Below are 26,958 nucleotides of genomic sequence, written 5' to 3'. Positions count from 1 at the left end.
GCGTTCTTTGAAAATTAGAGAGAAGATGGCGAGTTAGGCACATAGATGGGGCACTTGATCTGAGCTATTATTCAACCCAAATCAAAAACCTAAATAATTTAGCCTTTAAATCAAATAAATTAGAGGGAAAAATTAAAATGACGTCTGTATTTTTTTCCAAATCATCAAATTGAATACTTTTACTTTTCAATCGGTGCATTTATCCTTCTGCCCTCTAATACTGATTTCATTATTATCTTCCAACTAAATTATGGTCTGATCAACTGTATTATAATAATTATGACACCATAACTGTTTATGTAGTGTAGTAATCATATTTTAATAGTTACTACAATGTGAATATTAGATGAGTAGGTCGAGTTCATAATGTAAAACTACAAAATCGTAATTATTATAAGTCGATAATAGTAATTATGATTTCACTACTACTACAAAGTGAATGGGGATGAACTCATTGAATCAGCATTTTAATTGTTACAAATATTATAACAGTTATAAAATCGTAGTGGTTCTTCGGTAAAAAGTGGATCTAAGAATATTAATCGTCTGGATAGATATCGATGAATACTTCCTGATTTATCGTCAGTTGAAAATTTTTATAAGATCAGACTCAGTCATCATAAAATTAATCGATTTGAAGAGCCAGATTATATATATATATATATATATATATATATAAATATAAAATTAATGCACACAACTAATTTAATATTATAATTATTGACAATGAAATTTACACATATTATTAATGATAGCATATGGTGCATATAAATACCATTACAAGTGAAAATAAGAAAATACATAAATTAGGAAAACAATAAATATTTTCTAATAATAATTATTCTCTAATAACTAGGAAACAAATAACTATTTTCTAATAATAATTATTTCCTAATAATTAGGAAATAAATAACTATTTACTTATAATAATTATTTCCTAATACACCCTCTCAAGATGGTGTCCCAGAAATGACACCAATATTGTTATAAATATCAAACAGCCGATGTCGAGAAAGCGACTTGGTAAGTGCATCAGCCAACTGATCCTCAGCAGAAATATGAGTAACTCGCAGTTCGGAGGCCCAAATTATCAGTGAAAAGCACAGCAGGCATGGTAACCGAAAGAAGCAGATCTGTCAAAAGTGACTTAATCCATTGGATCTCAGATGCTACAGAGGCAATGGCGCGATATTCAGCCTCAGTCGAAGAACACACAACCGTGCGTTGTTTAGAAGAAGAATCGGGAGTATTTGTAAGAGATAACCAGTGAGTGATGTCGTCAACGACAACCATTATAGAAGGTGGCCGATGAGTATTCTTTTAGAGCAAAATCCACCAGTGCGATCAACGAACCGACGATTTGTTGAACTTTGCCTTTGATGAAAGAAGACAACAACTAGAATGAGACGAGGTGTTGTTGTTTGAATGCTGGAATCAGACTTGTCGTCGGAATAAGAGCAGTAGAGAGAGAAGACTGCATTTTGATGGCTGCATATGTTAGAAAATATGTTATCGAACAAAACTTGGAAGAAAAAAAAACTTGCTATTTGGCCTATCAAAAGATGGCTAAAACAATACTCATAAAGGAAAGATCGTTATAATGCAGCTGCTACTTAAAAAAAAAAAAACAAACAAAGGAGAGGAGGAAGAGAAGGATGAAATTTGATGTCTTTAAACTTAAGAAAAAAGATAATAATATTACTCTTGCTATAAGAAAAAATAAGAAGAGAAAAAGAAAAGAGGAGGAATTGAACCTCGCTATTAATGACCTTTTTAAAAAAGAAAATAAAATTATTATACGGTGGAAAAGAGGAAGTCATAAAAGAGAATTTTTTTTTTTAGGACAAAAAAACATAAGAAAGGAAAATAGGGGAGAAAGAATATTCTAAAAAAGCTAAAGAGATCACAGAAGCGGTCGGACAGAAACACTTTTTTTTTTACGGCAATAAGGCTGATGGTGGGCTGCCTTTGGACAACGACGCCTCCTCTGACCGCAGCAACAGGTAGGGGTGAGCAGTCAACCCGTCAAATCGACCAACCCGCTTATATCGACCAGAACCGAACCGAAAAAAAATAATCCACCGGATATAGGGTCGGATGTAGAGTCCTGATATTGCATTATCTGATCTAGTAGGGTCGGATAGTTTTTTGTCTCAATAACCGAACCAACACGATCCGCGATCACCCCTACTTGTAGCAACTACTGTTGATAAGTTGCTACACGTTGTAGTAGCTACTGCCGATAAGCTGCTGCATGTTATAGTAGCTATTTCCGATTAGTTATTACAATGTATAATGAGTAATGTCTATTATCATTTTAAAATATTTTATTTTTTTGTTGTACTTATATTTATATTTTATATTTTATTGGATATAGGGTCGGATATCCAAATAACTGACAACCCGTCGGATATCTGATACATAAGAACCGCCGGATATAGGGTCGGATGTAGGTCCTGATATTGCATTATCTGATCTAATAGGGTCGTATAGTTTTTTACCCCAATAACCGAACCAACCCGATTCGTGATCACCCTTAGCAACAGGTGAACAGTAGAAACCCGTTGGCGTTAGTGGCAGAGAAAGGAGAAGAAAACTAAGAGTTTTTTTTTTTTTGAACCGTGAGAAAAGAAATGTGGGAGGAGAAAAAGAAAGAAAAAAAATTATTGTTAAGTTTATCGCTCTAATACCATATTGATGATAGAATTTATATATATTATTAATGATAGCATATGGTATATATAAATAACATTACAAGTGAAAATTAGAAAATAGATAAATTAGGAAAATAATAATTATTTTCTAATAATTAGGAAACAAATAACAATTTTCTAATAATAATTATTTTTTAATAAATAAAAAATAAATAACTATTATTTATAATAATTATTTACTAATAATAGCCATTATATATTTTTTAACAGCTATAACGTGTGTCTGATTTATAATTTAGACCAACGATAATAATAATGAAAATAATAATAATAATAATAATAATAACGAGTTGAAGATTACGTGTTTACGTCGTTTTCACTTTTGCCCAATAAATTACTTCGTCATTCGTTTTAAAAGTCAAAATCGAGCATTAAGATGACTTGGGTATGTTTTTCTTCGGCATTTTATGCAACTTTCTTTATTTTCTAGAAGATGAAGCAAAATCAATGAGGATTTTACGGAAAGAGTCCAATTGAGAAGAACCGCCAACCTCATCGATCGCCGCCGCGACAACAACTTGTCAAACCCGCCAGTAAACATTTCATACGCCGAGTCAAAGTCAAACCCGAGAGAGAAGGAGTCAAAGCGCGGCAAAGCAGTTAATTTCCCAACTTCCATCGCTATAAATTAGCTATCGTAACCGGAACTGAAGCAAGCAAATCGGTAGAGAAACAGAGGAAGAAGGAGGTTGCCGATAGCAGAGCACAGAGATGGCGAAACGAGCGACGTCATTGACCATCGCCGGGCTCGTCCTGGTAGCCGCCAGCTTCTTCTCTGTCTTGGCCGCAGCCACCACTCACGTCGTCGGCGACAGCACCGGGTGGAGGATACCTCCCGGCGCCAACGACAGTTTCTACTCCGCTTGGGCTTCCGCGCGGACCTTCGCCGTCGGCGACACCTTGGGTAATTAAATGAGAGTCGCCGGTGCAATAACTACTACTCGATTTCGATCGATGCAAATTGCTCACGATTTAATTTGTCCTCGCAGTGTTCAATTTTATGAACGCGCAGCACGACGTGGTGGAAGTGCCGATGGCAAGCTTCAACTCCTGCTCCGCGGCAAACCAGATCGGGTCGACCTACACGACCAGCCCCGCCAGCTTGTCCGTCACCACAGCCGGCGTGCACTACTACATCTGCGGGTTCCCCGGGCACTGCCAGGCTGGCCAGAGGCTGGCTGTCACCGTCACCTCCTCCTCTGCCTCCACTCCCGCCGCCGCCCCGGCTCCTCCTACTGCTCCGGCAACGGGCGGCGGCAGCAGTACTGTGCCGTCGGCGCCCGGCCCTAATAGCCAGGTGCCCGGCTCGGCCGCCGGTTGGGCTCCATCCTTGGCATTCCTCGCTCTGTCATCCCTGCTCGCCTCTCACTTCCTGTTCTAATTAAATATCTACGTCGATTTGTGATAGTGTTACTGGAGATGATTCATTGATGCTTGGTGCACGGCAATAATAATAATAAATTGGATTGGATTGGATGGATTCAATTGAAATGGATTAATGGATGTTAACTTTCCTCTGTTTGATTCATTTTAAACATCATTTGATGTACACTAATTGAATGGGTTGTTCGATCGATGCATGCTTCTGGAGGACCTCCGGCTCCACGCCGGCCGTCGTCGATCGACGGAGGAGACGAGGAGGGTGCTCCACGCCGGCCCAACGTACCGAGGACGACGAACAGTAGGTAATATTGAGTTAGTCGATATAATTGATCCCTGTTTAATAAACCTGTCACTTTTTAACCACCCGCTTAGATAATATTCAATTTATAGCAGCTATATTATAATATGTTAATGCTATTGATTAGAGAACTCGTAAGTTCAATTTAAGATGCAGATCTCAATTAGAGATGATTTTTAGTACATAAATTAATCATCACAGTACCAATTTTTAGATCGTAAAGCTATCCACGTCAGCTTACCTAAATATAAAGAATACTAATTTTTAGATTATAAAAACATCCACGTCAATTTTGTAAATATAAAATTTATCTTAAATTTTATATTTTATGTTAAAAATTTTTACCATATTCATTCTCTAAATTTAAATTTTAATTTAATAAATTTTAAAAAATAAAATCTTTTTCATAAATATTAAAATATTATTTAATTCAAGAGAAAGAAAAAATAAAGAAAGTGAATTGGATAATGAAAAGTAGATATTAGGGAGAAAAAAATAATAAAAAGAATAGAAGAAAGAGGAAAAAAAAGTGTAATCGATATAGTGTGGAGTAAAAAATAATGGTCTAAATTTAATAAAGTGAATGACTTACTTTAAATTTTAGAAATATAGAAAAACTAATATGGATACTCCAATAGCTATGATCGCAATTGCTATAATGCACAACGACTATCATTTTATTAGAGTAAAAAATGATATCGTTCATCTAGCTCCGGTCCTTCTACAAAGGAGGCTCAGGGCGGAAAAAAAATGTCTAAAATAAATTTGGACCCCAACTATTCAAGGCCCCAATTACATGCCTAATAAGATAAAAGTAAAAGGCAATATCAAAAGATTCTGAAATATGAATTTGGGCCCAACTATTCAAGACCTCAATTACATGCCTATAATACATAATACTAAAAAAAAAAAAATTGAGCCCTCTCAAATCATGGGCCCAGGGCCATCGCCCAATGTCGCCCTCCTCCAGGGCCGCCCCTGTGTTCATCTTAAACGTCCATATAAATTATGAGAGCATTTTACCCTAATACAGTGTCCCTTTGCATGGGAAGGGTTAGATACCCAATGAGACATTTTGTAATTATTAAAATTGATATCGAGATCTATTAGAGTAAACACTTATGTAAATACTAATTGTGACAATATGTGGGGGTCATAGCGGCTATCAACATAAGTGCTATGTGTGTTGTTGATTAGAGAACTTCCCAACTGAATTCAAGATGCAAATCTTATTAGTGTAGAGTTTTTAGTACAAAAGTCAATCACATAAACTTTACAACGCACAACTATGTGATATAAAAAGGTTTTGATCAGAGTATCTAGTTGTATAAGCATGTAGAAGTTTTTATTCGCAGTTACTATACTGTATTATTGATCAAAGAATATAATCATTTTCATTATTATATCATAGTAATCATGATCATAACTACTACAAATTGGTATTGGACAAGGAACTTTCAAATTCATCAAGTGAAATAGATCAAAAACCCTAAATCTTAAAGTTAAACAATTCTAAGCTGAAAACACTTAAAATCCTAAATGAGAGTTTTGATTGTGTTGTATTGACTTCACCTTTTCTTTAAGATAAAATCCTGAATCCTAAGTCATACCTTTAAAAAAGTTTCCACTAGAATCTAGCCAAGAACGAAAGGGAATCTATAGTTAGACTAAAGCACGAATTTGAAAGAGCAGTTCAACTTTTGCGTGAGTCGAGCAATGTGTCAATGTTAAATGAATTTATCAAGTTGATGGTTCAAACTTCTGTAGTTAGACTAACCGGTAGATAATAATATTTCATATATAAGAGAGAGAGGATGGAATGTTAGCTTAATATTAAAAAAAATAAATATTCAAAAGATAATCCGCGTGCCATGAACAGCCTAATCGCATTATTAGTGAATGCTCATGCACATAAGTCAGTGCAGTTGCCGTGTCCCACCAAATAATTACATATCTTATTATTTTATTAACAATTTAGGCTCTTGTAAAATAATTTTAAAATTTATTAATAATTTTATATTACTTTTATATAAAAATATATATACTATTATAATTTTCTTCAGTCCTATATTTTAAAATTGGCAACATCATCGTAGAAAAACTTTTCTAAATATCTTAAACTGACAATATTAAAATATATATCTTTCTCAATCTTTTAATTAAGATTATTTATTCTTATCTGTTAACTATCTTACTGTTGTTAACTATCTTTCTCAATCTTTCTAAACAGAATGATGTTTTTAATATACTTTCTAAATGTTATATTAAATTTTTAAAAATAAAATGTTGTCCTCAATTTTAATATAAATATATATACATGTGACTTATATTAAATTTATGTATTAATTTTTGGATAGACTCCAAATTGAGATGAATCTTTAGTCATCTTTGGAATAAATTATCTCATATCCAAAGGCCCAAAACTAAATTAATTATTTTTTATTAATAAATTAATTCACATCATTCATTTATATTTTTCTTCAATTATATTTTAATCAAATCCAATTATTTTAATATTGTATCATTAAACAACGTCAACTGAACATTGCACAATTGCCCCAGCTATATCAGATCAGACATGATCGAAGGAGTCCCGGTTAATCAAAACTCGAATTAAGATACAAAATCATCCTCAGTTACCATTGTGTGAAACCAAATAACACCAAAGGGACTATAGATACAGTTTCAATTCAATGACACTCGCATAGGAAACTACACTTCCCACCCAAATAATTTATTATATTTCATCAAAAAAATAATTTATTATAGAAATTATAAGTAGGAGTTTAGGGTTTAGGGTTCCTCACTTGTTCATGGAAGCTTGATTTATTATTTCTTCACGTCGTACAGTAAATTTGGCTCTTTGCTAGGCCGTAGGATCCTGGAGAACCAGAAACTCAAATCGCAATAGAGTGTTTACAGAATAATTGGGCAAAATGCTGCTGGTTTGATTGCCTCTGCCTAATATTCTTCAGTTGCATCTCCATATTTGGATCTTCGCATCCAAGCATCGTCATTTGAAATCTTTTGTACATTTTCTGAAAAGGAAATAACAAACATGTCATTTGAATATCTCGAGGACTTATAAGAACTCCTTCCTTCGAATACAAAAGAACTACCTGGAAAAGCACATGCAAAAAAAAATCTGAGTAATGGACGTTATTATTACAAAAACGTGAACTCTAAAAATTGGACAACAAATGTTATATTGGTGTCATTAAGGAAGGTTATTGTGACTCAACATAAAAACCTACAACAAAATACTTCATGTTGGACAAAATTCACAAGATATAGCTAGTGAACCACATAATTCTAATACTCCAATCTCACAGGAATAAAATAAATATTATTCAGATCAAGCTTGTTAAAGTTAAAAAGATCTTACCAAAAAAACAAAGGATAAAAAATGACCAAGAGACTTGATAATGCTAATCGAAGCAGAAGTGCTGCAACTGAGAAGCTTAACGACGTGGTGCCCTGGATTGATTGCTGGACTGAAATTGAGACATCTTTCCAGAGGGGGGTCCTTGAAAACTAGAAGATAATAATGATCTTCAAAAGACTTGATAAAATCTTCTTCTGTCAAATCAATCTGAGGATTCCATGGGATTTTGAAGTTTGAAAGGAAGCAATGATAACTTGTAGAATAGATAGATTAAAGTTCTAGCATCTTCTCTTGAGATGATGAATTAATAACAAGAGAGATTGAGTAAAGGGTCTGAAGCCCAATATTACTCTAGGATGAAGATCTCAGGCAGAAAATTGTGAAAAATCAGGCATCTACTTGACACACAAAAAAGGATATCGAAAGAGAGGCAAAGGCATACATTTTCAAATTTATAACTGAAGACAGTGATGTGCTACGACTTCCGAGCGAGCATAAGTGAGATCAGCGTTGCAATTATCTTCTGAGAACAAGAGAGAATGTTGGGAGCCAAAATTGTGCTAGAAAGGATAACAATAACTAATTCCCTCTTTAATTATGCACATAAAATGAAAATGAGCTAGACTTAATGGTTCTTCAACATGAAAGAAAGGAGGAAAAAATATAATATCTGATCATTTTCAATTATTTGTCTTTCCCTTCTCATGCATTCTTCATTTTATTTTTTGCAAATCTACCAGCTCCACTTTTAAAACTATTTTCTTCCTAATCTCTCTTCTGTTTCTCAAGAATGTTGGATCTCCCTCCTTTTTTCTTTTAAAAAAATAAATAAATAAAAACTCAATCATATAGCCCACTACTGTTATATTAAGTATTTTTTTCAGAGTGCAGGTCCTGCTTTGCTTGATAAAGCAAGTGCACATGGATGATAGGGTCCTACAAGAAGTGAGATTGGGGAAGGTATACAAATTGTGTAGCATGTTTGATTGCTCTAAGAACACAGCCCCAACAATAATGTTGAGAAAAAGTTCATGGAAGGAGGAGATCCTGAGTTGCATCACATGTGTCATTCCACAATCAACAGCATGGTGGCAGTCGTCAACCCTACCACTACCTTCTACAGCGAGGCAGGAACCTCAACACAATGGCATGGTGTAAACATCACCAGCGTGTGCAGGCCCTTGTGAACTTTAAAAGGCAGTATAAGGGCTGGCTGGCCAGGGAAAGGGGGAGGAGCGGGAGAAGTTAGGATTTTACAATGGTGGAGAGGGGAGGCTGCATCATCATATTAGCATATTGCCTCAAAATTCTAAATAAAGATAATTACATACCGCAATTCCCCTATCTTATGCTCAAGAGGTCTTCAAGAGCTCATGGAATGCCTCTTGTGGTATGTCAACAGATCCCACACGCTTCATGCGCTTTTTTCCTTCCTTCTGCTTCTCCAGAAGTTTCCTCTTACGGGTGATATCCCCACCATAGCACTTCGCTAGGACATTCTTTCTCATTGCTGAAAGGCTGAAATAAGATGCAAACAATCAAGCAGTTATATGTAAAAAGATTAATCTCAAAATGCAATTAAAAATTAATATGGAAGACAGACAGCTTGAGTGATGGCTAGTGATTATAGATACCCCTACAGACATGATTATTTCATCCGTCAGTTATGATGAAGTTGATATCCCTACTGATATGATTATCTCATCACTATTGGCTACAATGAAGTAGATGTTTGTTTCATCAACTAGCGGTATTGAAATTAACTGAATAATTGTTTATTATATTAATTAGAATTTTTTGCCACCATCCCTTAATCCTTCCAATTTAATCTATTCAACTCAATTAAATATAGAATCTATTGATCACCTTTTAAAATATTCCCAGCACCTCAATCTATTTTATCTCATTTTATCATTTACCAGAGCTCACTCTTGACTTCTCATATTGTAGCATGAATTGTAATAAACTAAAATAAAGAAATTATGCATGATGAAATATTTTTTAAACAGAGTATAACACATGATATGTACAAAAATCTTCTGATAAAAATTTAATTAAATGCAAAAATAAATAAATTATCCAACTAATAAAATGAAAGTAATTTTCAAAAAAGAGGATGCAATTTTATTGAGATAGTGCAAATCGATTTGCTACTGGTCTTGCCAAGCCCGAGTCTCAATTACCAAGAACAAATTTTTTTACTTTTGCAATTTTTACACTTTTGCCTTGCACCAAATCTGAATGGCCTTATAGTGGATCCCAAATCTACCTCGTAATAAGAATTGCACTAGATATGAAACCTGAGCGCAGATCCCATCGAATCGTCTTCTTCTCTCTGCTTCAGTGAACTAGATTACTGTTTAAGCCTTTGCTCTTTATTTTATTGAGATAGTGAACGTGGATTTTCTACTGATCCCACCATGCCCAAGTCTCGATCATCAAGAGTAAAAAAACATTATCTTGCAATTTTATATTTTTGCCTTGCACCAACGCTAGATGGCCTTATAGTGAATCCCGAATCTACCTTGTAAAGTTTGCTTTGCAATAAGCGTTTGCTCTTTATTTTATTTTTTTCCAACTAATTGTTGCTTTTAACTAAGCTTAAGTCAACCCACAATATGTTGGTGCAGGAAGCACCAGATTATCGAACCTAAGTTTTGATAATAGCAAATGGTTCAAAGTTAAAGTTTGTTTCTATTCTAACAAGACTAAGTGTGCAGGAAAGTCCTAGTTGAGGCTAGGCAAAGAAATTCTAGTGGACACTAGATAGGTGGAAAACCCTAATTGCGGCTAGGCAAGGAAGTCCTAGTCTGAGGGATGAGACGGAAAGCCTTGGCAGATTGAGAACGTCGGGTAAAATCCTAGGGTCGAGAACACTAGATGAAAATCCTGGGGATCACAGACACCAAGCAGAAGACTGGACGAGCCACAGTTCGGATGTCCGGCGGAAAGTCCTAAAGTCTCGAATGCTGAGCAAAAGTCCAAACAGTCTAGAGAATCGGTTTGGCATCAGGTAAACTCTCCTAAGAGGAATAAGTGAGGACGCATTAAAAATCCGAAAGTTAAAACCAGACAGCCCTAAGAATGTCAAAATACTATGTTTTTATCATGTTAACTCTGCTTTGTAGGGTATCCTTTTGTATTTAGACTAACATGTTTTGCAGGAGCTAAAACAAATAAGTTAGCTCAGGTGAACAGTGCTGAAGGTGCCTTAGAATCACATTCCTTGGTGGTGCAGCATGCACTATGCTTCACCTTGTCTACGAACCAGTATGGCTACAGCACATGGTAAAAGATATTGGAGACCTTGAAGTCAAAGCAACATTGGATAAAAGCTGGTCATGGAAGGAATCACACATGACAAGGGAGGCCACGCCACAATGAGGCCTTGCAACAGGCCATTGGATAGGCATTAGCAGAAGCGGATGGGAGGTGACTTATCTTTGGCTATTCAAAAGGACAAGAGGCAACATTTATAAGAGAACTGTCAGATGGAGACACCAGTAAGGAAGGAGTTGGTCTGACAGAGAAAGAAGGAAGAGTTTTTCCATTAGGGAGATGGCAGCAAGCTACTATTAAGGTCCTTACACGATAGGAGCAGGAGCAAGTGATGCAGGGAGAAGCCAAACAATGGTGGTTTGCAAGAATCAAAGTGGGTGATGGTACGATGGATCCAGTGGCACTATAGGAGTGGTGGTAGATGGCTGCATGCGTGAAGGTGAAGGAAGCTTAGGGAAGGGTGGACATGGTTTTAGACCAATAGGAGGGTCCTTTTGATGTCAGTTTTGCAGTAGAAGATGAGAATCACCTCTAGGGATATATGAAATTGGAACTGGCAGAGGGAGTCAATGCAGGGTTGTGCAAAACAGGAAAAGAGTAGCTTGGTGGGACTACACGAATAAACACTGAATTCATGCTATGGTGGGTCAGTGGGAATACGTGAATAAAGCTTAGAGCAGCAAAGTTGTGGAAAAGAGTTGATGAAGTGACATGGAGGAGACATTGGTTAACAGGGTGTTTGGATGTTAGAGATTGCGGGAACGACACCAAAAAGCAGGTTGTAATAAACGCTGTATCAGGTAACTAGCTCTAATAACAATTCATGCAAGACGAAGACGAGTAATCTCACACAAAAAAAACTAAACAATCTTTGATAGAGAACAAAACTCACAAAGAGAAAGGTTATTCATAAATGATGATAATTTTCCATTTTTCCTTTTTAAGATTCCAACTTAAATGCTTTAGGGACAAATCAAGTTACAAACTAAATTTGAATTAATTTGAACTTCTACTGAATTACACTATTGTCCCTAATCAAAATAATTACCACTTTGAATCTACCTAAAATAACATAATCTAGTAAATCAAACATTTACAAAGTCTACAACTTTTAAAAAATGAACCTTTATTAGCATTATTGTGTGCTGCTTAATCTAGAAGAAATATGCATGAAGATCGACGGTGACATAACCAATCATGCTTCATGTATTAGAATAATGGACAACTAAGAAACAATAAGTAAAGAAAATTAATACAATAGGGATGACTATTTTTTGGGATGGAAGTGCAGGGTTATGAGATGAAGTAAATAATGTTTTATAGTGCACGATAAAACATTGACTTTATAGATGATTAGTGATTAAATAAGAAAGAATATTAAAGATGATGTGAATGAGTTCAAAGACATATGATCAAGTGATAATTTCAAAAATTGAATTGATTAAATTCAAAATCACGAAGGCAAAAGGGAGACAAAAGAGAAGTTTTAAATTTTGAATTACTTGGATGTTTCTACAAAATGGAGTTTACATAGAGATCGCTTGTGGGAGAAGAGCAATATAGCTAGTCCGTTAGAGACAATTTATCTCAAGGAAAACAAGAATGTATTTCACTAACATCATGTAGAATTCTTACAATATATTTGTCCCTATGGAGTGGACAACCCTCCTTATATTGAAATAAACAATAACTTTCAAAGACAATCTCCTTATTAGGTCCTAAGTTCTATATATAGATGTAAATAGGTGGTAGTTATCAATGGAAGTTATAACTATCTTCCTTATTCTATGCATTGCAATACAAGTGTTTTATTTCTATGCCTATGCTTTCTTGCTTCTTCTAGAATATGTATAAATGATGTTCTTATGTGGCACCATAGGCTGATGAGGTGGCATAAGCTGATGAGGTGGCATGGAGATCGTATCAATACCCCCTCCTTCGAAAGAAACCTTGTCCTCAAGGCGAAATGACAGAAATTGGGCAGCGAGTAAATCATAATTCGCCGAACTAGCTTATTCAAGAGGTCTATCTTGCCATTGGATTAAGAGTTCCCAAGATGGAAGTCCGCCTTCATTTATCCGATTCAGGCCTGTGGCAGGTGTCAATAACAACTCCCAATTGGAATTAATGGGAAATGACGATGGTTGCAAAATTATGTTAGCCATAAGCACCACGTAGTAGAGAAACATAGACAACTAGATGAACTTTGGAGGAATGTGGAAGAGCAAGCTCATACACAACCAGTCCAATTTTCTTGGTGATAGTACACAGCCCAAAGAACAGTGGTGATGACTTTTCATAACGGCGCTTGGCTAAGGATTGTTGTTTATAAGGTTGGAGACGTAAGAAAACCAAATCTCCAACTTGAAATCGGATATCATGTCGTTGGGTGTTGGCACGTGACCACATACGAGACTGAGCCTTGAGAAGATTTTCCTTCAATGTGCGCAACATAGCATCTCGTGTTAATCATTGGTCTTCAGGATCAGCAATATTGATTTCACTAGGGATGTAAGTTTGCAAGTGCTGGTCTGTGCCATAGACAATGCGGTATTTTGTCCTTTAATCCATGCAAGAAAACCCCTTGGAGGCAATGTTTTGACCATTGTTTTACACAAACAGCCCTTTTGGCAAATTCCTGGCGATATTCCTTAACACTGTGAGTTTGCAAAATAATGCAAATATGTTCATTAGGATTTTGAAATTCTGCCGGACCATAATTCTCTTGGAAGGCTTTAACTAATTTTTCTCACCCTCCAAATACACAGCAGCCACATCTACTTTCAGTTCCTCATATGTTTGGTAATAATGAAAATATTTTTAGCTTTGAGAATCCATCCTCTAGGATCACCTCCCTCAAACTTTGGAAAATCCATTTTAGTGTGATGTCGATGTAGAAAATTAAGTTCCCATGAAGGTAATTCGGCGTCAAACTCGTTTGCATGGAGTGAATGCTGTTGCTCATCATTCTTGTGGCTCGTATCTCCCTTTGTAAGAATATGGGATTGTAATTTGAGAATAGCCACATCAACGGCTAAGACATCTATACTATTAAGTTTGGCATTGATAACTAAAAGTTGTCATATAATAGCATTCGGTATGAGCCGAAGAGAAGAGTGAGTTGATCGAGTATTCACCATTGTGGCAGTATGCGGAAGTGGGTAAGGACTTTATGGCTCTGATACTAAAATGTTAGAGACAATTTATCTCAAGGAAAACAAGAATGTATCATGTAGAATTATGACAATATATTTGTCCTTATGGAGTGGACAACCCTCCTAATATTGAAAATAAATAACTATTTTCAAAGACAATCTCCTTATTAGTCCTAAGTTCTATATATAAATGTAAATAGGTGGTAGTTATCAATGGAAGTTATAACCATCTTACATATTTGTAAATAGGTGGTAGTTATCAATGGAAATTATAGCCATCTTCCTATTTTATGCATTGCAGTACAAGTGTTCTATATATATGCCTATGCTTTGTTGTTTCTTCTAGAATATGTATAAATGATGTTCTTCTTTTGTGGCACCATAAACTGATGTGGCATAGGCTGATGATGTGCATGGAGATCGTATCAGAGTCCCAATAACAATAACATAGTTTTACTTGTTTTTAAAGAAAAATCCAGTTTGATTAAAGAGCATACATGCAAAAAATAAGAAAAACAATAATAGAATATTATTAGCACTTTCAGCAATCTTAGTGAGCAATTTTCACCATGAAAGCTGGTGCTAGATCATGACACAGATGATTGTAAGTTCAAGAGACCCACATGTGAGAAGTATGACTAGTAGGAATAGCATAGTACTTATAGAGAAAAATGCTGCAGTATGTGACCTGATGGACCAATACTAGATCCCTTCCAAGCATATCATACATCAAGGTGAATTAAGTAGATAGGAAGAGATTATGAAACTTACGTCTCCCTTGCAATAATTTTTGATCCAACTGCAGCTTGTATTGTTATCTCAAACATATGTCTGCCAGGACAATGATGAATGATGCATAGGCATGAGATGAATATAAAGATGTCAAAAGCAAATCACTGCCCAATGTGTGCTTGTACCTGTCTATAAATTTCTTTAGTTTGTCCACCAACTCTCGGCCAATCCTTTGTGCCTTAAGGTTATGGACAATTGTCGCCATGGCATCAACTGGTTGCCCATTGAGGAGGAGATCAAGTTTAACCAAATCAGATTTTTGATACCTGCAATTACAAATGAGAATTACCACCAACCTTTGAATCAAGACAATTAGTATTTAAAGCGCATAGCTTGTGGAATCTGATCCTCGTGGCACAAGAAGCATCATATAACTGTAGTATGGCCTTTATTTTCTGAAGACTGAATGACTAAAAAGAATTGAAATTGCAAGCTACACTTAAAAACAACAGTTCTTACACATACAAGCAAGTTTCCATAACTACTACGCAATATAAACCTTCATGCTAGTAAAATGGGGCAAACAAAGCTTACTTGATGATAATAGCGAGGAGGCTTTGATGATTGTAAAATAGCAATTGCATTGATATAAATTGTTACAGTTGGTGACTCATAATTTCTTATATAAGTTTAGTTCCCAATTAAAATCTACTCAAAGGACTTAGTTCTAGTTCTAACATTCATATGATACAGTAGTAGAAACCTATGATGCTAAAACTTTGGTGTGTATGACAAGGAACAAGAGATTGGAAGAGGTCACTTGCAGCAACTGCACTGATTGCATAAAAATGTCCCATTAACCATGGAAATCAAGAAGGCTAAAATCAGTCCAGTTGATGTGCATAATAAACATCAGGTATTATCTGGGCCAAGGGTTCTCTTGGATCCCAATTTGCCTAAATAAGTAATACTTGACAGAATACTAGCAAAAACTCCAGCATTGTCCTTTGTCATCAAAACAGGCTAAATGAAGTGGCTAAATGAAGAGAAGCTACCAATTGAATGTGAGGACAACCATGAAAATTAACCTTTGAGAACAACAGTGTAACTGACAAAATAACCAGCACTTACTCAGAATCCTCATAGTCAAATGAAGCATATCCCGATGTTATACTTTTTAACTCATCATAGAAGTCAACAATAATTTCCCTTAATGGCAATCGGTATTTCATGAGTGCTCTCTGACTGCAGAATTAAAAGAAATATCAAAAGAAACTGACATATTGCAAACTCAATGTCGATACTTTGTCCAAATACCTACCTGTCGATAAAAGAATATTCCAGCTGCTCTCCTCTCCTCTCTGAACAAAGTGTGATAATAGGCCCGACAAACCTAAGAATAAATTAAAGCAAAATGAAGCTCTAAATTTCCCATATAGAATACTTTTGCTTTAAGCAAAACCAGGAAGCAGAGCTTACTCAGTTGGAATTATAATGGTGGCAATGACAGTAGGTTCCCAACAAGCAGTGACACGTTTTGCAGCAGTTGAAGGAAGTGCAGCAGGATTTTGAACCTGTATCTTACTAATAAGAAGATAAAATTTGATGTTGATGTTGTTAATCATATGTTATCAACTATAGCAGAAACTCACCTTCCATCTGAGAACTCAAATATGTAAGGTACAGTAGGTATTGTAGATATGATCTGAGCTCCATACTCCTACAAGAGGACAATGCAAGTAACACTAAGATATAACTTAGAATTAGTCAGTAAGAAAATCGGTACACCATATAGCATCTGAAAATTCCCAAACAAAGAGAAGATCAAAAGTAAAAAAGGATAGGAGCATCTTTTTAAAATAAATAAATAAAAAGGCAAACTATGATAGTTCAATAACCTTGATAATACTTGCAATCCTAAAACTTCAAGTATAAATTTGTTGACCTACATCTATCTTCTGTCAGAATTATCAATAAAACATAATTAAATAAAAAATACAGGAGATATTTTTAAGCATCTTCAAGATCTAATTCAATGTACGAAATCAACATTAAACTAACAATAAACTTCCTTTGTTCTTTCTAATTATCTTTGTTAACAAACCCCAAATGGTATGTTGCTCAATATCTTGACCTATACAAGTACACAAGTAGATAGTAAGCAATTTGTGAGTTCTCTAACATACAGAGCCTAGAATGTTACAAACAGGACATATTAAGAGTGAAATTGTATACTTGCTCAAGCCGCTGATGAAAGACATCCATGTGAAGCAAGCCTAAAAAGCCACACCTGAAAGAGAAGTCATAAGATTCAGAAGTTGCAATATCCACTGTATTGTCAGGTTATGATATCTTTCACGTGCAAAAAAAAAAAAGCAACAATAGAGGGATCAACTAAAAACTCCAGCTATAATACACAGAAAATGATCACCTGAAACCCATCCCAAGTGCAGTACTAGACTCTTTGGCGACTGATACACTTGCATCGTTGCAAGTTAATCGCTCTATTGCATGATTGAGAGCATCGAAGTCAGATCCATTAGCTGGATAAAGCCCTGAAAAAACCATGTGCTTTGCAGGCTTGAAACCTGAAAAAGATAAGTTTCATGAAGAATAAGAGACGTCAAATCAGGTGATGAATTTAAGAAATGCAATGGATATTAGAAGCAAGCATATGACAGACAAAAAATGACTAAAGAACAGCTACATCAATATGACAAAACCTGAAAGAGGTGTAACAGGGATTTTGGCATAGTGCAGTGTATCACCAACCCGTGCCTCCTTTGTAGAACGCATCCCACTAACAATGTAACCAACCTGTCCAGTAAATAACATTCCAGTAGAAGTAAGTTCTGGATGCATTATGCCAACATCTAATATCTCATAACTTTGACCAGTTGCTGCAGAAGCAATCTTGTCCCCTTTGCGAAGAGTGCCATCAACCACAGCAACATGGCAAATTACGCCTTTATACTCATCATAATAGGAATCCAACAAAAGCATTCGCAAAGGTGAGTCACATTTTCCAGGAGGAGGAGGTATGCGCTCTATAACAGAAGGTAAGACTTGTTCAAGCCCTTGACCAGTTTTTGCAGAAGTTAGAAGGGCATCTTTTGGATCAAGATCAAACAATGACTTCAACTGAGCTTTAACACGCTCTGGATCAGCAGTAGGTTGGTCGATTTTGTTTATCACAGGGATTATACTTAAATTAGATTCAAATGCAAGATAAAAGTTAGCAACTGTCTGTGCCTGAACTCCTTGAGCAGCATCAACAACTAAAAGCGCACCCTGGCAAGCAGCAAGAGATCTCGATACCTCATAGCTGAAATCCACATGACCAGGAGTGTCAATCAGGTTTAATAAATAAGTAGGTGTCATTTGTGCATCAGAAGAATCCAGGTGATCTACAACATGTCTATGGAACATAGCTGCTGTCTGTGCTTTGACTGTTATGCCCCTCTCCCTTTCTACCTACATACAAATGCCAAAAGGTTGAAAATCAAATGCCAGGACCAAAACAAGAAGAATTCATAACCAAGTGTGGATTTGGAAAAGATGGCCTTGCTACAAAATGTTACAATTTACTTTTCACTATTCCAAAATACCTTTAGATATTTTTCATTTGCTACAAAAATCTTCAGGGATAATTCATAAATCTAGCACGAATATTTATGATTTTGTAACTCTACCCCAAAGAAATATATAATCTATTATTTAAATCTTCAAAGTATTATTTTCATGAGACCATAATTAGCAAATTTGGTCCATAGCTATAAGGATTGTCCAAGTTGGATCGGTATTGACAATGGTTAATCCATTTTTTTGAGAAATCAACATAACATAAAGATTGAAGGGAAATATAGAAATTTGATATTAAAAATAATTAGCTACAAATTAATTAAATTATATTAGAAAATTACTGGAATGCATTAAAATTTGATTAAATTGGATGATAAAATGGATAAATTGAGTTAAAACTAGGTAAGATTGAGATGGCTTTAAAAAACTTAACTGATTTAGCCTTTCCTTTCACAGGAAGGAGCCCTTGTCAGCCTATTAAATTGCTTGCCTTGTCACATCTCAAGATTCAAGGATCACTCACTCGTCCTTGTCAACTTGTAAACCTCAATATTTCACATTTTCACCCATCTTTCTTTTTCACACTATGATTGAGTGAGATTTTGGAGTGAGAGCGAACACGATAACATCCTAAAATTCATCTTCCTTCAACTAAAAAAAATGATTTGAATGTAGCTAGAAACCTAATTGATTCATATGATATTGAATATTAAGTAATAAAAATATGATTTATTATTGATTATAATCTATTTTTCTTATTTACTGTTTTTATATCAATAAATGATATTATTTGTATATTACATTATTAACAATCAGCTATGTATAAATAGTCATTTTTGTAATATAAATACGATTATAAAATTTTAGAGCATTTGTTGTAATATAAATATTTTATTATATCTTTCCTCATATTTTGTTTTCCCTACCAATTTCAATTTCAATGATCCAACCAAGCTGATTCAACCGATACTTGAATTTTTAACTATTAAATTGCAATTGTGATACAATTTTAACAACCATCCACGCAACAACATAAATCCAATTGAGACATTTTTCTAAGTATGTTACATATCAATTAAAAGTTGCTTCAAATGATTTTAAATATATTCATTTTATTTTTTTAATAAAATTTTGGGTCAATCTATAATATGATGTAAGATTTATCAAAGAGGGGTTATGAATTGCATTAAGATTGTGATAGATTTATTACAAAATTGAAAATGTGTCTATTATGATTAAAACGATCAAAACGATCAACATGTATTGTGATGTAAGATTTATCAAAGAGAGCTATGAATTGTGTTAGTAACAGATCTATTACAAAGTTGAAAGTATGTGTATTATAATTAAAAATTAAAGTTTTGTACTATATTTGTTAAAACCTCAAAGTTTATGCTAGTTTTAGACTTTAACAATTAACCCAAATAACAACTAAGTTTGAAATGACCAAGACATGTCTTGATACGATCACATTAGACCAAAAAAAAGATTGATAGGTCTAGCAAACCAATTCTAGGCTAACTCTGTAAAGCATAGCCAACAACATTGCAAATATTGAATGAAGCGTTATGTATAGCATAGTTCAAGGAACAAATTTGCATTAACTGTTGATTCAGAATTCAAACATAATCAGGTACTAAATCTGATTTGATTGATCATCAGAGAACTTTTAATTCCCATTTTAGACTAAAGTCTTAATCAGAATTTATCAAGAATCTGTGTGAAATAGCAAAGCCTGACCGCAACTAGTTAGATCCAAATGGTAACAGACTTGATTTTGGTCAAAATATATCTGGGATCTATCAAATAAAAAGTAAAAGGTTTAAGGAGAGTTAACACACCATATAATTTTATAGAAAGAGAAAACTCACAATAAGCTAGATGGATAATAGTACTCAGCTAAAGGTCCATTTGTTTTGCATAGAATAATTTTTGTGCATATTCTCCAAGGAAAACTTCTATAATAGAAAATCTATTATTTACTCTTCATTGTGATATATAAAAACATTTTCCTTTTCTAACCTTTCTTCCTTCCATGGCTAAACTAAAGTTTTCTCCATTCTGGAAGCTGCTGCATCTGCGGCAGCAGATAAAAGATAAGGACAAGGTCAACTGCTCGAGTTAAAAGGATGTAGTTATATCAGACTTGGGGAGGTGAAACCTGAAAGAGAACACAGCAAGGGGTGGGAGTATCAACGCCATGTTTCATAAGAACAAGTGGGAGGAGGCAATAGGACGAGTGGTAGGAGTCGGCAAGGGCGTCATCCCCATAGTTGGCAAGAGAAGAGTGGGAAAAAGTGGTGGCGGGGCCAAGTACGAGGAGGTGGATACCAGCCCCATGTCAATGCGGATGGGTGGAGTGGAAGTTGCGGAGATGAGCGGAAGCATTAGTCCCATGGTCAACATGGAAGAGCAAGATGGAGGTGGTGGGTGCAAGTTAGAGGAGGTGGCAAGGGTGAGATGGATGAGGTAGTGTCGTCATAAAGGAACTCATGCACGGTTCATAGAGGGATTAAAAGTGGCACACGGGCTCAAGGAGACAGAGGAATAGACAATTCATTTGGGGGAAAATAAGCTTCGTTCTAAACAAATAATGAATTCCACAAGTTACAAGCGGAAATAATTTTATCCCAGAAAGTACACATTTTTGATTGACTAATAAAAAATTCCATTGACCATCATTTTACATCTCACCAAAACAATAGATCACTAGATTCCCTAAAAAATATGACTAGGAAAATATTAATGTGAAACAAAGTATACAATGAGCCACAAAACATTTTCCCACCACAAAATAATAATCTAAAATGTGATTAAAAGTTCAAGAAATTGGAGAAGAATATTTTTACAATTAGACGATCGGTCATAGCCGGCCCCAAGCCCGGATAAAAGAGGAGGGTTGCGTTAGGTTGCCAGCCTAAATTAAAACTATGACAAATATTCAATGAATAGATCTATTAAATTATTGTGCTAATACTAGGTTGTTCCCCGGAAGGAACGAGTTAGAAGGTCCTACTGTAACGTCTCGACAAGGACCGCTACATCTCCAGAACTCGGGTGTAATACTAAATATGTAAGAGTTCGCGTTATAAAGTCCGACTGTAACGTATCAACAATAACCACTACATCTCCATGAGAACTTAGGTGTAGTGTTAAATAGGCAAGAATTCTCACACCATAGGTTGGAGAAAAACAAATATGATAGGAAAACTAATAATCTAATATTTTGAACTTGGAACATGAAACATAAGAACTCTCACTGGTAAATCAATAGAGGTAGTAGATATGATGATTAAGAGAAGAATTAGTATTTTATATGTACAAGAGACAAAATGGGTAGGCAAGAAGGCAAAGATGATAGAGAACTCGGGTTTTAAGTTATGGTACACTGAAAAGAGTAAAACAAAAAATAGAGTGGCTATTATTGTAGATAGTTCGTTAAAGAATGAAGTTGTAGGAATAGTTAGAAAATGGGATAGAATTATAGCACTTAAGATAATAGTAGCGAAAGAAAATATGAACATAATTAGTGTATATACACCGCAAGTAGAATTAGATGAAGCTACCAAATCAAAGGTTTTAGACAACTTAGATGAAATATTATAAAATATTCCACCAATTGAAATAATTTTAATAGGAGGTGATCTAAATGGACATGTCGAAGTAAAAAATGAGGAATATAAGAGGGTACATGGGAGTTATGGGTTTAGAACAAGAAATAAGGAAAGGAAAATTATATTAGATTTTGCGATAGCATATGACTTTATATTAGTTAATACGTTTTTTAAGAAATGAGAAAAACACTTAGTCACATTAAAAAGTGGGAATAATAAATCGCAAATTAACTTTCTTATGATTAGGAAGAAGGATAGAAAGATTTGTAGAGATTGCAAAGTCATCCCTAGATAAAGCTTAACCACCCAACATAGGTTAGTAGTGTTGGATATACGCTTCAAATATAGTATCAATAGAAAGAAAATATATATAACTCCTACAATTAAGTGGTGGAAGTTAAAGGATGAGAAGCAAAATAAATTTAAGGAGAAGGTAGAAGTACAAGCATTAGGTGAAATATACGATGACTCTAATACAATATGGGATGACATAGTATCAAAGTTGAAAATAATAGCTAAGAGTATACTCGGTGAGTCAAAGGGGCATGCACCACTAAGTAAGGAATCTTGGTGGTGGAATGAGAAGTACAAGAAAAAGTGAAGGAAAAAACGAATAACTTATAAGGAATTATATATTTGTAAGAACGAGAAAAACTTTAAAAATATATATAATAGCCAAGAAAGAAGCTAAGAAAATAGTAAATGAAGTAAAGAATGAAACTTTTGAACGATTATATCAAAAATTGAGTACAAAAGAAGGGGAAAGAGACATTAATAGAATAACTAAAGTGAGAGAAATGAAAACAAGAGATCTTATCCAAATAGAATATATTAAAGATGAATGTAATATGATATTAGTAAATGATGGAAAAATAAAAAAGCGGTGGTAGAGGTATTTTCATCAACTTTTTAATGAAGGTTTAGGTGACCAACTTAACTTATATAATTTAAATAAATCAAATGAGTATACAAATTTTAATTTTTATCGTACAATTCGAACTTCAGAAGTAGAACAAACTTTAAATGGGATGCAAAATGAAAAAGTCGTTATAAGTATGGAAGTGCATAGGAAAACAAGGTATTGAATGACTTACAAAATTATTTAACATGATATTAAAAACGAAAAAAATGTTTGATCAATGGAGGATAAGTACTCTAGTTCCCTTATATAAGAATAAGGGAGACGTACAAAATTGTGTAAACTATAGGAGTATTAAACTAATGAGTCATACCATGAAATTTTGAAAAAAAAAATAATAGAAAAAAATTAAAGGAGACCATAGTGACCGAAAATCAATTTGGATTCATGGCTGGAATGTTGACAATAGATGTTATACATTTTCTTAGATAATTAAGTGAAAAATATCAAGAGCAAAAACAGGATCTACACATGGTATTCATTTACTTAGAAAAAACTTATGATAGAATCTCAAGAGAAATTATATAGAGAATTCTAGAAAAGAGAGGTGTTAGCGTGACATATATTGAACTAATTAAGATATGTACGAGAATGTAACAACCAAAGTAAAGACTTCGGGCGGAGTAACTGAAGTATTTCCAATAAAGATAGGGTTACATCAAGTCGAACTCACTGCGCACATTCAAGACACAGTATCGTAGTGCATGTGTTTGCAGATGATATTATTTTGATAGATAAAACATGTGAAGGAGTAAATGCTAAACTAGAATCTCGACAGGAAATACTAGAAGGGAAAGATTTTAAGCTTAGTAGATTAAAGACAGAATATACAGAATTTAAGTTTAATAATATTAGAAGTAATGAGACAATTGTTAAGATAGGAGAGGACGAGTTGCTCGGAACCGAGAGATTTAAATATTTAGCATCATTTTTGCAAAATGATCGAGGGATTAAAAGAGATGTCTTACATAGAATACAAGCACGATGGTTGAAATGGAGGGGAGCGTTGAGTGTTTTATGTGAAAGTACCTATAAAACTTAAAGGTAAGTTCTATAAAATCACAGTTAGACCTGTTACATTATATTGAGCTGAATGTTGAACTATGACTCGAGCACATGAGCACAAGATGAAAGTTGCAGAGATGAGAATGTTAAAGTGAATGTGTGGACATACGAAGATGGATAAAATAAGAAATGAGAGCATTAGAGAGAAAGTCGGAGTTGCATCTATTGAGGAAAAACTCTGAAAGATACATTTAAGATGGTACTGACATACTTATACAACCAATAAATGCTCCAGTTAGGGGTAAAATAGAAAATGGATACGTGATTTGGTAATTTTGAAACTACCGCGATTTGATAGTTTCAGAAACTTACCTACGTGATTCGATAAAAAGCTAAACAATGGGTCATCTAACATGGTTCGATAGCCCCCACACTCCTAGTTCACAGTCTACCACTCCTTCAAGTGGATCAACCCTGAACAACCTCTAGTTTTCTCCTTCTCAGTCAAATCATAAAGGTAGAAAAACCTCTTACAATGCACTTGGGAGTTTTACAATGAAGCATGATGAAAAGATAATTACAAAGTGCTCTAAATTGCTTGAAATATAGCTAGGACATTAACCTTCAATCTTCCATCAACTTCTACTTTTATAGCTTTCTTTTAGGTTGGCTACCGTTACTACTCGATGCCCAATCAACTATAATTGATTGGTAATCATCATCAGTAGATTGGAGTACCGTTGTAAGTAGATCCGACCATTGCTACTTTATCAACTAGGATTTGTCATCAATCAACTCGGTCGACTTAGCTATTCATCAATTTGTTTATTAGCCATCTAGCCTCAATCGACTACACTAGTTGATATTACCACAAACAGGTCAGAAACTCCAAATCTCTTGACTGATTTGAGATATAGGGTTTCACCAGTTGACTGATTTAATCCATCAGTCAACTGGACTAGATAACCATGAAAAAACTATTCTATTCGATAGTTACTGCGTCCACAACTCAGCCATTAGTCAACTGGTGTTCAATATCAATCGACAAGTACTCTAACTCTGATCACTTCTAAGGTTGAATCCACCTATATTGAGATCTACCCTCGCCTTACATTTTTTCTCAACACTCAACTCTCAAGAAGTTATACTTTCGCCTTGAAGTCATCTTCCTTCAGGTTCACATCCTTTGAATGCACCCAAGCCCTCAGCTCCTCTCTGTGTTATTCTCCACACTTTTGACTTTAAAGTCTGCTTCCCCAACTTAGTCAACAAGTACTCTAACTCTAATCACTTCTAAGGTTGAATCCACCTATATTGAGATCTACCCTCGCCTTACATTTTTTTCTCAACACACAACTCTCAAGAAGTTATACTTTCACCTTAAAGTCATCTTCCTTCAGGTTCACATCCTTTGAATGCACCTGAGCCGCTCCTCTCTGTGTTATTCTCCACACTTTTGACTTCAAAGTCCGCTTCCCCGAGTTAGTCACTCTCCAACCCTCCTTATCTTGTGGTCTTTCGGATGCTCAACATCATCCTTCACAGATCTCCACGAACCTCGAGCCATCGAGTATCCATCGACCTTGGCTACACCAAGTTATCTCTGTGTATTCCTCCAAGTACTATAAGACTCAAATACACATCAAAATCAAAAGCAATCTCAACTTAAGCTCTTTGTCTGCATATCAAAACCTATAATCGTTCCTGATCACCAAGGAGGCAAATTGCACCAACACTAGCAACCCCAAGTTCATCTTTCAATATTCTGATGAATGCATTGATGTGCATGAAGAAACACCCAACAAGGGCATTATTTGCAAAATGGAGAAAAACACTCAACCCTTCAAGTTTAAGCTACACTCTTTCCTTGGTGAACAATGCAGAAGCAAATAGTGCATCTGGCAACAGATATTGATCATCCTATCTCCTTTATATAAAGCTTGACAGCTTTAATGGTTTCATGTTAATATTTAGAGTGCTGCTCGACTAAAACAACAACCTGCGAGCCAACTGAAGCCATATTGTTCATTTGAAATCAAGAAAATCTACAAATAATCCAAACTTTTTTCTATCATTGGGTCAGCGAAAAACAACACCTCCGCAGCTAAACTCATAATTCAAGCATCCTAGTCCTTTACAAAATCAGCCAGGAAATACTTATCGTGTTAGTCTCCGAACCTGAAGCTTGTCAAGGTACTGAGGTTGGCCGTGTCCCTTCCTAATGGTGCCCGTAAGCTCCAAAAGCCTATCTGCAAGTGTGGATTTTCCATGATCGACGTGGGCGATGATGGAGAAGTTCCGAATCCGTTCGGGCGGGTATTGGCTCAAATCTATCCCACCACCTCGGCCATCATGGCGAGACTGGGAACAAAATTTGCGTTCATCCAAAAACATGAATGGATAGATCTCTCCCGACGGATCAAGACCCAGCAAAGATGAAGGAGAGCTTGATGGATAGGGTCGACGGAGAAGATGCCGCCGAAGCTTTGACGTCAGCGCTCTGGAAGATCGAACCAGAGCAGCCATGGGAAATTGAACCAATCACTCTTCCTAGCCCCCGCTTCGGCTTCGATCCAGTTCGTCGTCAAAATGGGAGGAACATCGGCAGCTGGCGCGTAAGGAAAAGGTTTAGGGTTTCGGTCTTCACTTCCCGTTCTATACATTCTATACATATTACGGGCTCAAATTAGTGGATAAATGAAAAAAGCCGTTCATTAGTTAAAAATTTATTTAAACTTGTTTAATAAGATACGTTAAGATAAATAAATTAAATTTTAATTTTATAATTTTCTATTTATTAATTTGTGAACATCTTCTTTAAAGTCATAAATAAATTTTTAAATAAAAAAATAAAAATTTTGATATTGAATTTATATATTTTATACACTACTT

The 26,958-nt window shown here is 35.1% G+C and overlaps 2 protein-coding genes across 3 annotated transcripts; one reads left to right on the top strand and one right to left on the bottom strand.

Moving 5' to 3' along the window:
* Positions 1–3,366: 3,366 nt before the first annotated feature.
* Positions 3,367–4,205, top strand: LOC121987698 (mavicyanin-like). Its single transcript, XM_042541434.1, has 2 exons — positions 3,367–3,618; positions 3,704–4,205. The coding sequence occupies exons 1-2, from the start codon at positions 3,426–3,428 to the stop codon at positions 4,093–4,095; spliced, it is 585 nt and encodes a 194-aa protein (XP_042397368.1). The 5' UTR covers positions 3,367–3,425; the 3' UTR covers positions 4,096–4,205.
* A 3,182-nt stretch (positions 4,206–7,387) lies between these two features.
* On the bottom strand, positions 7,388–26,727 carry LOC121985225 (translation factor GUF1 homolog, mitochondrial-like). 2 transcript variants are annotated; one of them, XM_042538535.1, is made up of 12 exons: positions 26,245–26,727; positions 17,670–18,420; positions 17,378–17,534; positions 17,182–17,236; positions 16,599–16,666; positions 16,426–16,530; positions 16,268–16,339; positions 16,078–16,191; positions 15,132–15,272; positions 14,986–15,045; positions 9,112–9,298; positions 7,388–7,433 (listed from the first exon to the last, which is right to left on the bottom strand). In XM_042538535.1, exons 1-11 carry the CDS (start codon positions 26,590–26,592, stop codon positions 9,133–9,135), a joined length of 2,037 nt encoding a protein of 678 aa, XP_042394469.1. In that variant the 5' UTR covers positions 26,593–26,727; the 3' UTR covers positions 7,388–7,433; positions 9,112–9,132. The 2 variants fall into 2 exon arrangements, with proteins under 2 accessions (XP_042394469.1, XP_042394471.1); XM_042538537.1 differs by having other exon boundaries at positions 17,670–18,416; positions 26,245–26,380.
* Positions 26,728–26,958: the final 231 nt, after the last annotated feature.

Source organism: Zingiber officinale, chromosome 5B (assembly GCF_018446385.1).
Source record: "Zingiber officinale cultivar Zhangliang chromosome 5B, Zo_v1.1, whole genome shotgun sequence".
Taxonomy (NCBI): Eukaryota; Viridiplantae; Streptophyta; class Magnoliopsida; order Zingiberales; family Zingiberaceae; genus Zingiber; species Zingiber officinale.
This window is presented reverse-complemented; position numbering and strand designations above follow the sequence as displayed.

Coding starts and splice junctions, on each gene's coding strand:
- LOC121987698 (XM_042541434.1), top strand. CDS start 3,426: ATGGCGAAACGAGCGACGTCATTGACCATCGCCGGGCTCGTCCTGGTA. Junction 3,619..3,703: donor CGCCGTCGGCGACACCTTGG/GTAATTAAATGA, acceptor TTGTCCTCGCAG/TGTTCAATTTTATGAACGCG.
- LOC121985225 (XM_042538535.1), bottom strand. CDS start 26,592: ATGGCTGCTCTGGTTCGATCTTCCAGAGCGCTGACGTCAAAGCTTCGG. Junction 18,421..26,244: donor AGTACCTTGACAAGCTTCAG/GTTCGGAGACTA, acceptor ATTTGTATGTAG/GTAGAAAGGGAGAGGGGCAT. Junction 16,531..16,598: donor TTTGAGTTCTCAGATGGAAG/GTGAGTTTCTGC, acceptor TCTTCTTATTAG/TAAGATACAGGTTCAAAATC.